The 14,919-nt window shown below is 42.3% G+C and overlaps 1 protein-coding gene across 3 annotated transcripts in view; it reads right to left on the bottom strand.

Annotated features, from left to right (window-relative positions):
• The window catches only part of BLM (BLM RecQ like helicase), a 75,125-nt gene that overhangs the window by 3,547 nt on the left and 56,659 nt on the right, over positions 1–14,919 (bottom strand). For 2 of the 3 annotated variants that reach the window (XM_059678387.1, XM_059678389.1), the window contains 5 exons: positions 12,321–12,468; positions 6,119–6,318; positions 5,478–5,670; positions 2,706–2,828; positions 275–473 (listed from right to left, as the gene is read on the bottom strand). In XM_059678387.1, the coding sequence (XP_059534370.1) occupies positions 275–473; positions 2,706–2,828; positions 5,478–5,670; positions 6,119–6,318; positions 12,321–12,468 (863 nt within the window). Of the gene's footprint in view, positions 1–274; positions 474–2,705; positions 2,829–5,477; positions 5,671–6,118; positions 6,319–12,320; positions 12,469–14,919 lie in introns of those variants that run through there. The other variant, XM_059678388.1, reaches the window with a different exon arrangement.

The raw sequence follows: 14,919 nt of genomic DNA, 5'->3' as shown, positions 1-14,919 counted from the left end.
AGGTTGCTGGCTCGACCCTCAGTCAGGGGCGTGCAGGAGGCAGCCGATCAATGATTCTCTCTCATCATTGATGTTTCTATCTCTCTCTCCCTCTCCCTTCCTCTCTGAAATCAATAAAAATATGTTAAAAAATAAATACATAAAATGAAAGCTAAAGCAAATGTTGGATCAAGCAACACTTAATAATGGTTTATTTTAATAAATGATTCAAAGAAAACCAAAGCAGTTGCACTTTTATACTTTTCTCCCTTATGCCCTGGGTTGCAGAACTTACCCTTTTGTCTTGAAATCACCAACACCAGTTCTTCTCCTTTTAGACCTTTGGCAGGCTGGCATCCTTTTCCGCTTTCTTTCATTTTTGGTTTTATTTGCAAAGTAGTGAGAGGATATAGGTGTTTCCTCATCGCACTCCTCCGGGCCATTCCTAGCGCTTCTGCTGCTGGCTGGGCTCATCTGTGGGGAGCTGTCCTCAACTGCACACGGACAACGCAGACATTTACTGGTGATGCCCGCTGGTCCCAGTGTCGTTCGTTTACACGGAGACGCACAACACACGCAGTTCCGCTGACACCTACCTGCTTTCCTGGTGTCTTCTTGCCACCTGGGTTTGACAATTCCGCAGGAACTGAACTTTTTTTTTTTTTTTTTTTTTTCACAAAGCCCCAAAGTGCTCAATGGCAATTAATTTTTTTAAAGACAGAGGCTAAGAATTCATTAAAAAAAAAAAAAAAATCTGTGAGCCTGGCCAGTGTGGCTGTGGTTGAGCATCGACCTATGAACCAGGAGGTCACAGTTCGATTCCCGGTTGGGGCATATGCCCAGGTTGCAAGCTTGATCCCTAGAGTGGGGCGTGCAGGAGGTAGCTGATCAATGATTCTCTCTCATCATTGATGTTTCTATCTCTCTCTCCCCTCCTTTCCTCTTTGAAATCAATAAAAATATATATTAAAAAAAAAATCTGTGATTCTCTTTAACTCAACTAGAGACCTCAGGTTTAGCTCCTACTCTATGTGTATGACCTACACCCGTTACTATTTGGGCAGTTAATCCTGTTAAGCACTTTGAAAAGTATAATGTGCTACATAAAAGATAAATTTTATTTGTCAATTTACATATGCTGAAAAAATAACCCGATATAAGAGAAACATAAACTATGTACCTTACTTCTGAACATCAGTTATTTAGTAAATGAGTGTCAGAAACTTCCAGGCCATATTTTACTCTTCAAAGACAAAAACACCTCTTTGCATAATATTTTGGCACATTTCACACACCATGCAGGAAATGGGTCTGTACGGCAGCACACACTTAAAGAAGATGGGAACTTCCACAGGTGCTGGCATCCCAACACAGGGAAAGAACATGAAACCTTCCCAGATCAATTCATTCCTCCATTATCTGAAGGGAGGTATTTCCTGGCTGGTTTGGTTCACCCTCAGGCTACCCTGCTGCCCGGCAGAAAGGACAGGACGGGCCTTGTCCCTCCAACACTGGTTCCCACAGAAAGGCACTGTAGCTGGGGCAAAGAGCGCTGTCATCCCAGCTGTGGGACTTTGGGGATATGAAAAGGCCTCACCCATTTTCACCTGTGAAATGGGTGTTGTGAGGACTGAGTGACACAAAATAGACAAAGCTCTTGGCACAGAGCCAATCCGTCAATAGTGGCAGCAATTATCACCCGGCTGGCTGCTTCCACAGAGCAGCCCTGTCTCATGTGGGAAAAACCCTTCCCAACAAGTTACTATGGTAAGCAAACATGAGGTTCCCACCAAGGGACTGTCACAATCGTCTAAAGCCTTTAATGGAGTAATGACTGTACTGAGGAATGTATGAAAACCTTACTTTGCAGCATTTTGTTAATGAATAAAAAGCGATTATGAACAGACAGAACTTGAAACACATGCTCACTCGTTTCCCAGCCTGTTTACTATTTCCATTAGCCTAGAAAAGAAACCCCCACCGAGATCCTTACAGAAACAGGACAAACACTGAACTTGGCCTGTTGTGTCTCATCACACGGCAGTATGTTAGAGGAGGACTTCTGCATGTGTCCTGTCTCCTACATCTTCCTTTGCTCTCAATGTCCTCTTAGCCAGTGCTTTCTATGGCTCAGTAGCGATGGGGTTCGTAATGAGAGATGCTTCGTGACAGGCCTAATGCAACCTTTGGGAACATCTGCTAATGCTGCACTGACTTGGACAGAGTCTTTCGACAGCTAACAACAATAAGATAATCTAGCACTTCAATGCCATGTTCATTTTTCCAAAATATTTAAACTCCTCTCTTACATTTTATCTTTAGACATGCTTTTCAGATAACATGGTCCTTCCTCAGATAAGGAAACTGAAGCATAAAGAAGTTATCTGTGGTCTGCCAAGGAGCACAGAGCGAGATGTGGCAGGCCCGGGAGCTGCACCAGCCCTATGGATTCCCCAGGTATTTGCCTGAACAGAACCAGCAACTTCGGGGCTCAAAGGTCCTCCTTTGGGTCCTAGTAGCAGGATTGGTAGCTGGCATCCCGCAGGGTGCCCTGCAAGAGGTGGCTGGCACGCCGCTGAAGGGTGCCCTGAGCACTTGAGCGTCAGGGTGACAAGGTGTCGGAAGCATGAACACTCCCGGAAACCACAGAGATTTAATCCAGTGAGATGCATCGCTTAACATTAAGACAGGCTTTCAGAAAACACATATCTGGCTGTATACTGAACCTGGCAGTGTCCACTCGGAGTATTTCTGTAATATTGGAATCACTTCGGCACCGTATTTTTCCAGTTTATCTTCAGTAACACCATCAATTTGAAGCAAGACCTCAGGATCAGAAGATAACGACTCTGTGCATGAACATAAAAGCAGGAATTTAAATTACCACCAACAGAAAACCCACTGAACTTGTGCTCATTCACCCATTCAGCACATGCTTGTTATGTGCCAACCAAGTGCAGAGCGCTGGGCACATGGGCCAACTTTCTGCAAGGCAGTTGGTGCCAACAGAGGCAGCAGACAGGCCCAGAGGGTAGGAGCCCATCCTCCAATTCCAGCAGCAAAGGTGTGTTAAGTCAGGGCTGAGAGGGAGGGAGAGCAATAGACATGGATTAACCAGGGTAACCGGAGAGGACCTGTGTGCTGTGCCCCAGAGTTTAAGCAGACTTTGCTGTCTTCGCACAATAAAGACTATTTAGGAGAATGTCCACAGTCATGTTTCCAGCTCTGACTTCTCCCGTGCACTCCAGACTTGTATGTCCAACTCAAAAAGACCGTAACTGAATTCTTTTTTTTTAAACAAGAATTTTTAAAAAATATATATTTTTATTAATTGCAGAGAGGAAGGGAGAGGGAGAGAGAGCTAGAAACATCAATGATGAGAATCACTGATCAGCTGCCTCCTGCTCGCCCCCTACTGGGGATCGAGCCTGCAACCCGGGCATGTGCTCTTGACCAGAATTGAACCTGGGACCCTTCATTCTGCAGGCCAATGCTCTATCCACTGAGCCAAAACAGCTGGGCCCGTAACTGAAATGTTACACACCCCCAACCCAAACCCATTCTTCCTTTAGTCTTTCTGTCTGTGGGTGAAGCGGGTAATCTGACTTTAACAAGTAGGCTGTTGAGTCCTCTGCACACAGATGGTACATCGGTCTCGTAGCCGGACAAGCCTGTCATTTTAAAGATCACTCTAGCTGCTGTATGGAAAAACGGATTATAAGGGAAAGAGCAGAAACTAGGAGCCCAGTGGGAGCCAGTGAGGATGCAGCAGTAGAGAAGAAAAAGAGATGGATTTGGATGCGTTTGGGAGGCTGGTCTGTAGGAGTCATTGATGCACTGGCTGTGGGAGTGAGGGAGTAATAATTCCTACGTAGACTTCAGCAAAGGGTGGATTTCAAATCTTTGATTTTCACATCATTTCTATGTTTAGAGGAGAAGGAACAGACCTTTGGGACAGACTAGCAGGTTTACGGAGGGAGTTAGTGGAAGACGAAGTGGGAAAGGCAAGTAGAAATGCAGATCCCCGATAGACTTTGTACTTTATCTGGAGAGCTGTTGGCATTTTAACAGAGGTTTTGAAAGATTAAAATGTACATCATGTTCATATCTGGAGTTAAGGAGACCAGTTAGAAAACCACACTAAGAGCCTAGGAACAAAATACTGTATTTCATCAACTCTAAGACACTTAGTCACGGTTTGACTTTGCTGAGGTCTTACAAGTGCTGATGGTCGAATGGTAGCTGTGCTGCGGCTGCTGCCGCCTGAGCACGCGAGAACTTAGTCACAGCCATTGGCACTGTTGGCAGGCCACAGCGTGACTGCAGGGCTGGTTCCTCACGTGCCACAGAAAATGTCTACAAAACAACTAGACTGTGATTAGCACTGAAAAAGGTGATTGTGAATGCAGAAAACCCCAGAAACGGAGTAATGGGGGATACATTTGGCACTGATAAAGCAAATTTCTCTTTTTGAGAAAATGACCACAATTTTCTAGTTTCTTGCACACCACGACCAATGCTTTCCATTACTTAAAAGAGAAGATGCCGAGAGTGGATGAAGCGTTACCTTTGTGTCACTGAGAGATGTCCAGCCTTCTGTTGGCAGTCTGTAGTATTGTCAAGAAAACACGACCACCAAACCAGAATGAGTGATGGGAAAATAATGGAACACACTAAAGAAGGCTGCTGTCACTAACATTCTCAATGACACGTGGGAAAACTGACTCAAAAATCATTTGGAAGAGTCAGGCTTTGAATGTGAATTTTTACAAGTACCTAAATCAGCTCACTTTAATTTTATGCATTTTTCATGTACAAGCAGAGTAAGTCAAAATAATTTTCAACAAAAGCACCATGTTACAGTTTAATTAGCAGAATTTTTTCTTTCTTACTAGTTCATAACATAACAGACTTAAAGTAGATGGCATCTTAGAGTTGATGAAGTACTATAATGATCTATGGTGCTGGGAATGGGAATGGAGGAGCGATATGGGACTTTAGGAAGGTAATGTACACTACTAGTTAATCACCTATGTAACAACTTATTTTCCAAGGACTTTACTATTAGAATTCTGGTTGAGCTATCTGAAGCCTTGGCAATAACTCAGAACATTTATTAACTGAAGACACAGAGAGTGCTTGATCCGGATTCAAAGAAGCATAACACATCATCTCTTTTCATAAGGAACTTAGCTCCTCATTGCAAAGACATCATTATAATAACATAGCTAAATTTCATAAAGGCAGGCACAAATGGACACATAATCATTAAGTAACATCTGGTATTAGAAACTGCAATTATCCATATTCTAACATCCAGCATTGGAGGAAAGTATCTCAAGAATAAGTTTAAATGGCTTCTCTGAGCTTTTAGAGATTAAATAAAAATAATACAAAAGCCTGAGATACATTTATGCACTTAAAAAAAAGTTCCTTAGCGAGACTGACCTTGGGCCTATTAATTGATGCCACGAAACAGAAGGCTCATACACACCTACCTGCAAGCTTCTTGAGAGTGACAGTGTTGAAGATATTGAAGTAATGGACACCAAAAACTTTCCCCAGAGATTTGCACACTTCCGTAAGTTCTCCAAGACATTTCTTAACAACCTCTTCCCTCTGGGAAACCTTCGTCACTAAGGCTTTTTGTTTTTTGATACGGCTGGAATTTTCCGTCTCCATAAAGTCTACCTTTGAGTGAGGGGAGAGAGAGAGAAATCATAGGCGTGTGTGCGTGTGCACACTTGCATCAAAACAGGGGCTCTATTTAATGCTTCACTGCATTTTGGGGGGACACTTCTTTTATGCCAAGTGGACAGTCAGCCCTCTGGGAACAGGGGCCGTGCATTCTCCATCTTTGTGTCCCCAGTGCCTAGCACAGAACTACTTCTTGACAAATGTTTGTTTAGTAAATACATGGTGATTTAGTGATCTGATAACCCATTAAATTCACTTTGATAAGTATTGTATTACTTGGGTTCCATGTTAAAGTCTCTTTGCAAATTAAGAGGAACATAATATGTTCATATCAGATAGTACAAATAAATCCAGTAGCCATAAGCTTTGGAAAAGAGAGTAATATGTTTTTGTCTACTCACTGTGAAATAACACAATGAAACAAACATTAAAAATGCCATACCTTTAAATGCCCGTTTAGTAACGCTTGCGCTTTACTTCCGAGCATCACATAGGCAATGGGTTGGTCATTGGCATTGATAAATAAGTCTTCATCCAAGATCTTGTCGAGTATCAGCTTTTTAAAAAGTCTCTCAGCATTGTGCCGTGAATATGTAGACCCCTTTCCAAATATCCCCGACTGAATTTTTGCACTCTTACTCCCTGGTGAGAAGGGAAAAAAAGTTAGATTAGTAAATGTAGGCACATCATAACCCTCTAATAGAGGTCATTTGTGGGCAGGTCTGGATAAATGGAATACATCATTACCATGACAAAATATAAATTAAGATTACTTTAAAATAAGAAAATGCTTACTATTATTATATAAAAATGTTAAATTATATGTACAATATGATAAATATGTGATAGTGAGCAAACACATTAAAAAATATTAGCAGTTTTTTTCTGGAGTTATTTGTATTTTTTCGGTTTTCTACATATTGCAACATAGTGATCCTATATAACTCTTATAATAAATTGATTTATCTGCAACCCTTCGTTCCCTGAAAAAGGTCCAAACTAGAAGGCAAGAATCCTGAAAGGGAAGACTACTAGCACAGAAACTGCTTTTGTCCTGAGGAATGAGTCGGTCAGAGGAGAAAGCTGAGAAACTGAGCAAATCCTCCTCCTACTCCGATCCAGGCTATGGATTTTTAAAAAAATGAATGAACCGCTTAATTGTTTATATATTTAATTAATTTAATATCTCAGAAAAAGAGACTATAGGACAGAAGGGTTTATAATTAAAAGCAACATGCCTCGGCCCCACCCTCCCCTCCTGTCTCACTTCCCCTTTCTGAGGGATTCACTTTTTAAACAGCTTTTGTTTTCGGCTCTTGTGGTTACCTCCACAGGAGCCCTAATCCTTGTTGTCATTCCTCTAGCCCAGGTGGGGAGCATCTGGCCTGCTCCGTACAAGGCACACAGAATCATTTGGTCTGGCCCTGCCAAGGCATTAGGGATGAGTTGATTAAATGTCTGACCAAATAGAGCAGGCTAATTTTTAAGCTGATAATTTTGAATGGCCCTCGAATGATGTTATAAATATCCAAATGGCCCTTGGCAGAAAAAGGGCCTCCCCACCCCTGCTCTAGCCAGTCACCACCCAACATTGACCTAATGAACCCCCAACTATGAAAGGGAGGCTTCATCTCATTTATGCCACCCCCTTCACTTTACCCTGCCCCAAATTTTGCTATAATACTGGTTCATCTATTCAATATTTTTTGTAAGTTTAGAGAGAACTTTTAACCACTCTTCCTCCCCTCTATGTAAATTAGCATCTCAAACCTTCTGTGTACTCCCTTCTTTTATTTTTATTTATTTATGTACTTTACTTTTATATCAAGATGAACATATACATCCTGTCCTGTTCTCCAACCATGTTTAAGTCTATATGTTCACGCCAAGTGTTGTAGTGAATCAACAGTTAATAAGTTTCCTTCCCCACTTGGAATGCTGTGACTCTTGTGCAACCCTAAGGAGGATGTTTACTGCATTCAGGCAAATGGGTTATTTTTTTTGTAGATTTTATCAATTACTCAAAATCATGTGACAATTTCCTTTGTTTTACACATAACCTTAGCTCTCCTGTATAATCTCCCCTGGAGTTTCTAAGCCCCTTTCTCCCTTTTTGGTGGAGAAGTAACATCTGTGTTCTTCACTGCCATCAATGAAATATTTCATTTCTACCCTGGCCAGTGTTGCTAAATGGTTAGAGTTTTGGCCCCGCACACCAAAAGGTCGCAGAGTCAAGGGCGTGTACCAGGACTGCAGGTTCGATCCCTGGCCCCAGTTGGGGCACATGCAGGAGGCAACCAATCGCTGTGTATCCTTCACATCGATGTTTCCCCCTTTCTCTCTCAGCCTCTCCCACTTAGCCTCTCTCTCTCTCTCTCTCAAAAAAAAAAGAGTCCTAGCTGGTTTGGCTCAATGGATAGAGCGTTGGCACGCAGACTGAAGGGTCCCAGGTTCGATTCCAGTCAAGGACACATGCCCAGGTTGTGGGCTCGATCCCCAGTAGGGGGCGTGCAGGAGGCAGCCAATCAATGATTCTCTCTCTCCCTCTCCCGTCCTCTCTGAAATAAATAAAAATATATTTAAAAAATTAAATAAATATCCTCAGGTGAAGATTAAAATGAATGAATATTTTTTTTCAAAAGCTCAGCTAGTGTGGTTCAGTGGTTGAGCATTGTTCTATGAACTAGAACAGGGGTGGGCAAACTTTTTTACTCGAGGGCCACAATGGGTTCTTAAACTGGACCGGAGGGCCGGAACAAAAGCATGGATGGAGTGTTTGTGTGAACTAATATAAATTCAAAGTAAACATCATTACATAAAAGGGTACGGTCTTTTTTTTTTTTTTAGTTTTATTCATTTTAAACGGGCTGGATCCGGCCCGCGGGCCATAGTTTGCCCACGGCTGAACTAGAAGGTTAAGGCTCAATTCCTGGTCAGGGCATTGCCCGGGTAGCAGGCTCCATCCCCAGTAGGGGGCGGGCAGGAGGCAGCCAATCAAATGATCCTCATCATTTATGTTTCTATCTCTCTTTCCCTCTGAAATCAATAAAAATATTTTAAAAAATACTTCATTTCTTATTCTTTATACTATTTTTTTTAAAAAATATATTTTATTGATTTTTTACAGAGAGGAAGGGAGAGAGATAGAGAGTTAGAAACAATGATGAGAGAGAAACATCGATCAGCTGCCTCCTGCACACCCCCTACAGGGGATGTGCCCACAACCAAGGTACATGCCCTTGACCAGATCGAACCTGGGACCTTTCAGTCCGCAGGCCGACGCTCTATCCACTGAGCCAAACCGGTTTTGGCTATTCTTTATACTATTTGGGACAGATTTTTCTTGACCTTGTTACAACGGGCACAAACTGCTCACTGGAGGGGCTGCATAGCTTTGTTTCTGGGATTTCTTCTCACCGGACCCCTCAGTCAGTTCCTGTGTTTATGGGATCTTATGATGTGCCTCACTTTCTCTGCCTTCTAGTCTCCAGAGTTGCTGATATTAATCTGATGCCAGTTTGGTTTTGGTTTCTGATTTTACTTTCCAAAACTTTCAGGACCATCAATAAAGAGGTCCGGAATAAGCCACGGTGACATCAAAATTACTGAGCAGAAGAAATCTCAAGCACAGGACCCCCCCCCCCCCCCACCACCAAGGAATTCAATCAACTGTCATAAAGCCCCTTCCTGGGAGCAACCAGGGATAACTGATGCTTATCATCGAAGATCTACATGTAAACAGACACGGTCACAAAAAAACCCACAAAAAACAAAAACACCATATCTCCCTCCCATCTATTCTCCTAAGTGCCGACTTATCTTTCCAAAAAATCATCTGTTTTCCTTACATAGCCTTTCTCCCCCTCCCCTTCCCTTAAGGTGGTATTTAAACCCTAAAGCCTAACCAACACTCTAGCCCAGGGATGGCGAACCTTTTGAGCTCGGCGTGTCAGCATTTTGAAAAACCCTAACTTAACTCTGGTGCTGTGTCACATATAGGCATTTTTTGATATTTGCAACCGTAGTAAAACACTTATATTTTTGATATTTATTTTATATATTTAAATGCCATTTAACAAAGAAAAATCAACCAAAAAAATGAGTTCCTGTGTCATAGGTTCGCCATCACTAACTTAGAGTTATATTTTTCTGTGAACTCCCTTACATACATGATTAAATCTTTTGAAGTTAAATTTGCAGCCCCCCCCCCCCCACTACTAAACCTAACAGTGTAGAGAAAATTTTCCTGCCTAATATCTCTTTACTCTTGGTATTCTTTTTTATTTTTCTTATTTATTTATTTATTTTTAAATATATATTTTATTGATTTTTTACAGAGAGGAAGGGAGAGAGATAGAGAGTTAGAAACATCGACGAGAGAGAATCATCGACCAGCTGCCTCCTGCACATCTCCTACTGGGGATATGCCCGCAACCCAGGTACATGCCCTTGACCGGAATCGAACCTGGGACCTCTCAGTCCACAGGCCGACGCTCTATCCACTGAGCCAAACCGGTTTCGGCTATTTTTCTTATTCTTGGTATTCTTTTGTTTCATTCTTTTTACTTTTGTTTTTAGTTTTCTTTTTAAAAAAATTTTTATTCTTGGTATTCTTACATCTCATAAAGCATTTGATTTGGTATTCAGTGGGCATTTTAATCTGAAGGCCTTTGCCTTTTCCGCTCTGGGAAATTTCCTTTATCATTGGTTTAATAATTCCCTCTATTTTCTATTTCAAAAACTTTATTTATCAGATTTCATATTTCCTAAGAATAAATCTGTATTTTTTTTTGCTCAGGTCTTAGATTTTCTAGACTTCGTCTTCCAACCTTTCCACTAAATTTACTCTGTCAATCATTTAAAAAATTTTATAGTTCTTTCTGTCCTTTTTTTCTTTCCCGAAACATTCTATTATTATTGAAGTCTCTGTGAAGATACTAATTAAAAGTGTCCTCTCCCTTCTCCCCAAAGCTATTGCCTACTTACTTAGCTATCTCTATCCCCAGGGTCAAATACTCTATTTGGTCTTTCTCTTGATTATCCATTTATATTTAATCTTCAGGCACCAGGTTAAACTATTTAGTGGACTTCCTCTGTTATTTTATATCCAGGTCTATGTCCCCCCAAATTCCTTCCCTGAATGGGGACATCCAGTCATCAGGTTTGCTTTAGAATAAGCAGGTAGGACTGGACTTTAGGAGGGTTGGGTGCCCCCACTCACCATGCTAACTCAGCTGCCCCCCTCTCCTTTAAAATATATTTTTACTGATTTCAGAGAGGGAGGGAGAGAGATAGAAACATCAATGATGAGAATCATTGATTGGCTGCCTCCTGCATTGCCCCCAACTGGGGATCGAGCTTGCAACCCGGGCATGTGCCCTTGACCAGAATCGAACCTGGGACCCTTCAGTCCACAGGCCCAGGCTCCATCCACACAGCCAAACCGAATAGGGCTCAGCTGCCTGTCTAGTCCTCAGGCAGTTCATTTATTTTTGTTTTAGAATCAGGCTGGTATTTGATGCAGTTCTTTGGTGGGCAGGCTCTTTTTAATGGCCCTCTCCTATTTTGCCATTTTGGGCTCCCCTGATTTCACTCCCACTCCCTGGGTCCAGACTTCAAGCCTGAGGCCTACTGATAAGGGGTTCTGCCTGGTTGATAGTCCCTCCCTTGCTCTAACCCTCTCCTACAATTATTTTAGCATCGTGGTTTACTGCGCTTCATTCCATTTGTCAACATGCTTCCATCCATTTCCTCAATCTAATGATGGTCTCTCTCTGGTTCTCTATGCCATTGCAGATATAATTTCTCATTTTATTTCCTTATTATTATTTTAACAAGAGCGTCAAGCAAAAAAAAGAAGATACTTATGCTCAGGCTGCCATCTTGAACTGAAAGTTAGTCAACGTGTAATTCTCTAAGCAAGTTCTATTCCACTCAGACAAAACTGTATAAGCTTTATTTTATTTTTTTGTATGTGAGAACTCCTCACCTTAGTGCAATGATGGCGAACCTATGACACGCGTGTCAGAGGTGACACGTGAACTCATTTTTTTGGTTGATTTTTCTTTGTTAAATGGCATTTAAATATATAAAATAAATATCAAAAATATGTCTTTGTTTTACTATGGTTGCAAAGATCAAAAAATTTCTCTATATGACACGGCACCAGAGTTAAGTTAGGGTTTTTCAAAATGCTGACACGCTGAGCTCAAAGGGTTCGCCATCACTGCCTTAGTGACTTATAAATTCCATATAAATAATTAGCATAACCCTGGCCGGTGTGGCTCCGTTGGTTGAGCACTGTCCCTGCACTGAAAAGCCTGTTTGATTCCAGGTTGTGGGCTCGATCCCCAGTCAGGTTGCATGCAGGAGGCAGTGATCTATGTTTCTCTCTCACATCGGTGTTTCTCTCTTTCTCCCTTCCTCTCTCTCTAAAACTCAATTTTAAAAACACATAACATAAAGTGTTTCTTTCTGGAAAAAGAAAAAAAAATCGGCGTAATTCATAAAAACCGATTTTCTTTTGTTAGTCGAAAAAGGTTTTATCCTGAAGCCCTTCACGTCTATAAGAAAACAGACAAGGGAATTCTTTAGATGTTCAACTTCAACTGATATAATGCAAACTAATAAAACAGACCACTTACCCAAGAAAATGTCAACCAGCATATTCATGGTGAACCTCCCACAGGGACCCACATGGTTCCTATTTCCCATTCCTTGTGATGAACTATGTTCTTGCACAAATCTTACAATATTTTTCACATCGTCAGTCACATCTCGTGTCTTATAATCCTATGAAGAAAAAGAGATTACCTTCTATAATTCAGATGAGACCCAGATTGCTAAGGTTTACTAACTAGTAGTGTCATAAATCAACCGTTTCCACACCAAAATCTAAGTAAGTTTCACATGTTCATTCTCTTCTAAGTTCTTATATTAACCTTGCGTCTAGAACAATTAGCACTCTACTATATCTATTTTATTACTGCTTCACAGACATACATCTTGTCTTTCAATGACCTGACAGTACTCTACAGGTAAGAATATTCTTAGAAAACAAAATACCCTTCAGAACCCCTAGAACAGTGGTCTGTTATGTACTGGCTGGTGACTTCTGAGATGAAAAACGTGCAAATTTATGAGTTTCCCATCTCTTTTGGGTCTCTGGTGCTGCAGTCTATCTTTTTTATTATCTCCTGTCAGTTCACTTTCTCATATTCCCCTTGGCTGACTCCAAACTCTGCCTTTTTCTAAAGAACCCATTACCATATGCTCTCTCCGCTAGTTCTCCAAACTAGCAATCTAACCGCTTGCGTGTCCCCAAAGCTGTGTCCTGCTTCTGTGTCTGTACATGCCACTCCCCCTCTTCTAATCCTTGTTCATCGCCCACATTTCAACAACCTGAAGGCGATCAGGTTTCTCGTCTTACATGAACACTTGGAGTCATTTGGAGGCTCTATCTAGAATCATCAGGAAACAGTGCCCTGTCACTCTCTCCAACATCATTCCTGACTAGGACAGAGGCGATCCTCCCGCACCTTGGCCGTCAGCATTGATCTCCTCTGTTCCAGTGATCCTGTCCTCCACAGACATCAGCAACTCACTCCCTAGGTCACACCTATTACTTCTCCCAAACGAATGAAGACAATCCCTTGGTTCTCTGACCACCACCTCCTACCTTTCCAGCTCACATCACCTGGCATCCACCAATCCTCATCCTCAGATGTTCGCCTAACTCAGCATGAATCCCACAGACCATCACTATCGTCCTACCACCCTTCATACACCCTCAAGTCCTTTGCCCTTAGGCCACGTCATCACATTGCCTGACAGGACACAGTAGATGCAGTGCTCCCATCCATGTCTGCACTTCTGCAGCTGAACTTGGCTGGAGAAACACACTTGCCACCATGTTGACTGTTTGCACGTTCAATACATGGCCACAAACCTCAAGTGGACTCTTAATGCTACCAGGTAATCTCTGTACATCCTTAGTCCATCACTCCTCCATTCTCTTAGAACAGTGGTCAGCAGACGACAGCCCATGAGCTATACGACTGCTTTTCTAAATCAAATTTTACTGGAACACAGCCATGGAAAACCAATGCACTTACTGTTTATGTCTGCTTTGGGCTAAAAATAGCAGAGTTGAGTAGTAGTTGTGACAGAGGCTGTGATTCTAAGGCCCAAAGGCTTAAAATATTTACTCTCTGGCCTTTTTAGATAAGGTTTACTGACCCCTGTCTTAGATGACTATTTTACTTTCTCCTTTCTGTTCAATCCCTTCTCTTATCCTGTCAGCTGACGACCTCGCTTCCTACTTGAAAAAACTTAAGTAACCAGGAAAGATTTCACAAACTTCCTTCACTACAGCTACTGTCAGCACCTGCTGCACATTTTCTCATCCTTTCGCCTGTTATTATAGATGAACTACCCAAATTTCTGTTTAAGGCCGATCTCTCTACTTATACTGTATACTAGAGGCCCGGTGCATGACATTAGTGCACTGGGGGGGGGGGGAAAGAGAAGGGTAGCTCAGCCCAGCCTATGCCCTCTAGCAGTCTGAGACCCCTCAGAGGATGTCTGCCTGCTGGCTTAGGCCCACTCCCTGGACATCCCCCAAGGGGTCCTTAGCGCTGCTGCGGAGATGGGAGAGACTCCTCCACCGCTGCTGTGCTCACCAGCCATGAACCCAGGTTCTGGCTGACCGGTGCATCCCCTGTGGGAGAGCACTGACCACCAGGGGTCAACTCCTGCATTGAGTGTCTGCCCTCTGGTGGTCAGTGCAAGTCATATCAACTGGTCTTTCCACTGTTCATTCGATTTGCCTATCTGGGTTTTATTATATAGGACTAGATCCCATCCCCGCTGCTTACTCAAGGATATTGCTTCAGCAATTCTCCCCCATCCTTATGTACCAAATTGTCATCCTTTGGAGGCAAATTCCTATCCGCACACAAATGTTTATTTCTCCTGTCTTTTCTTGACTACACTTCCCCTGCCAGCTACTGTTTATTTTCTCTGTTCATCTTTCAAACAAAACTGGAAAGAGTCCTATATATTCACTGCCTCCAATTTTGCGCCACCCTACGGAAACTGGTCAAGGCACAGTCACCATGGTTTCTGCAGGGCCAAGGTGAACTCTCAGTGCTAATTGTACTTGGCTTAGCAGCAGCATCTGCCTCCTTAAGCACTCCCTCCTCCCTGAAATCCTTCGTTTCTTTGGTTTTCCGCTTATCTCAC

This window comes from Myotis daubentonii, chromosome 21, assembly GCF_963259705.1.
Source record: "Myotis daubentonii chromosome 21, mMyoDau2.1, whole genome shotgun sequence".
NCBI lineage: Eukaryota > Metazoa > Chordata > Mammalia > Chiroptera > Vespertilionidae > Myotis > Myotis daubentonii.
The sequence above is the reverse complement of the archived record's forward strand: the minus strand, read 5'-3'. Positions and strand labels throughout refer to the sequence as shown.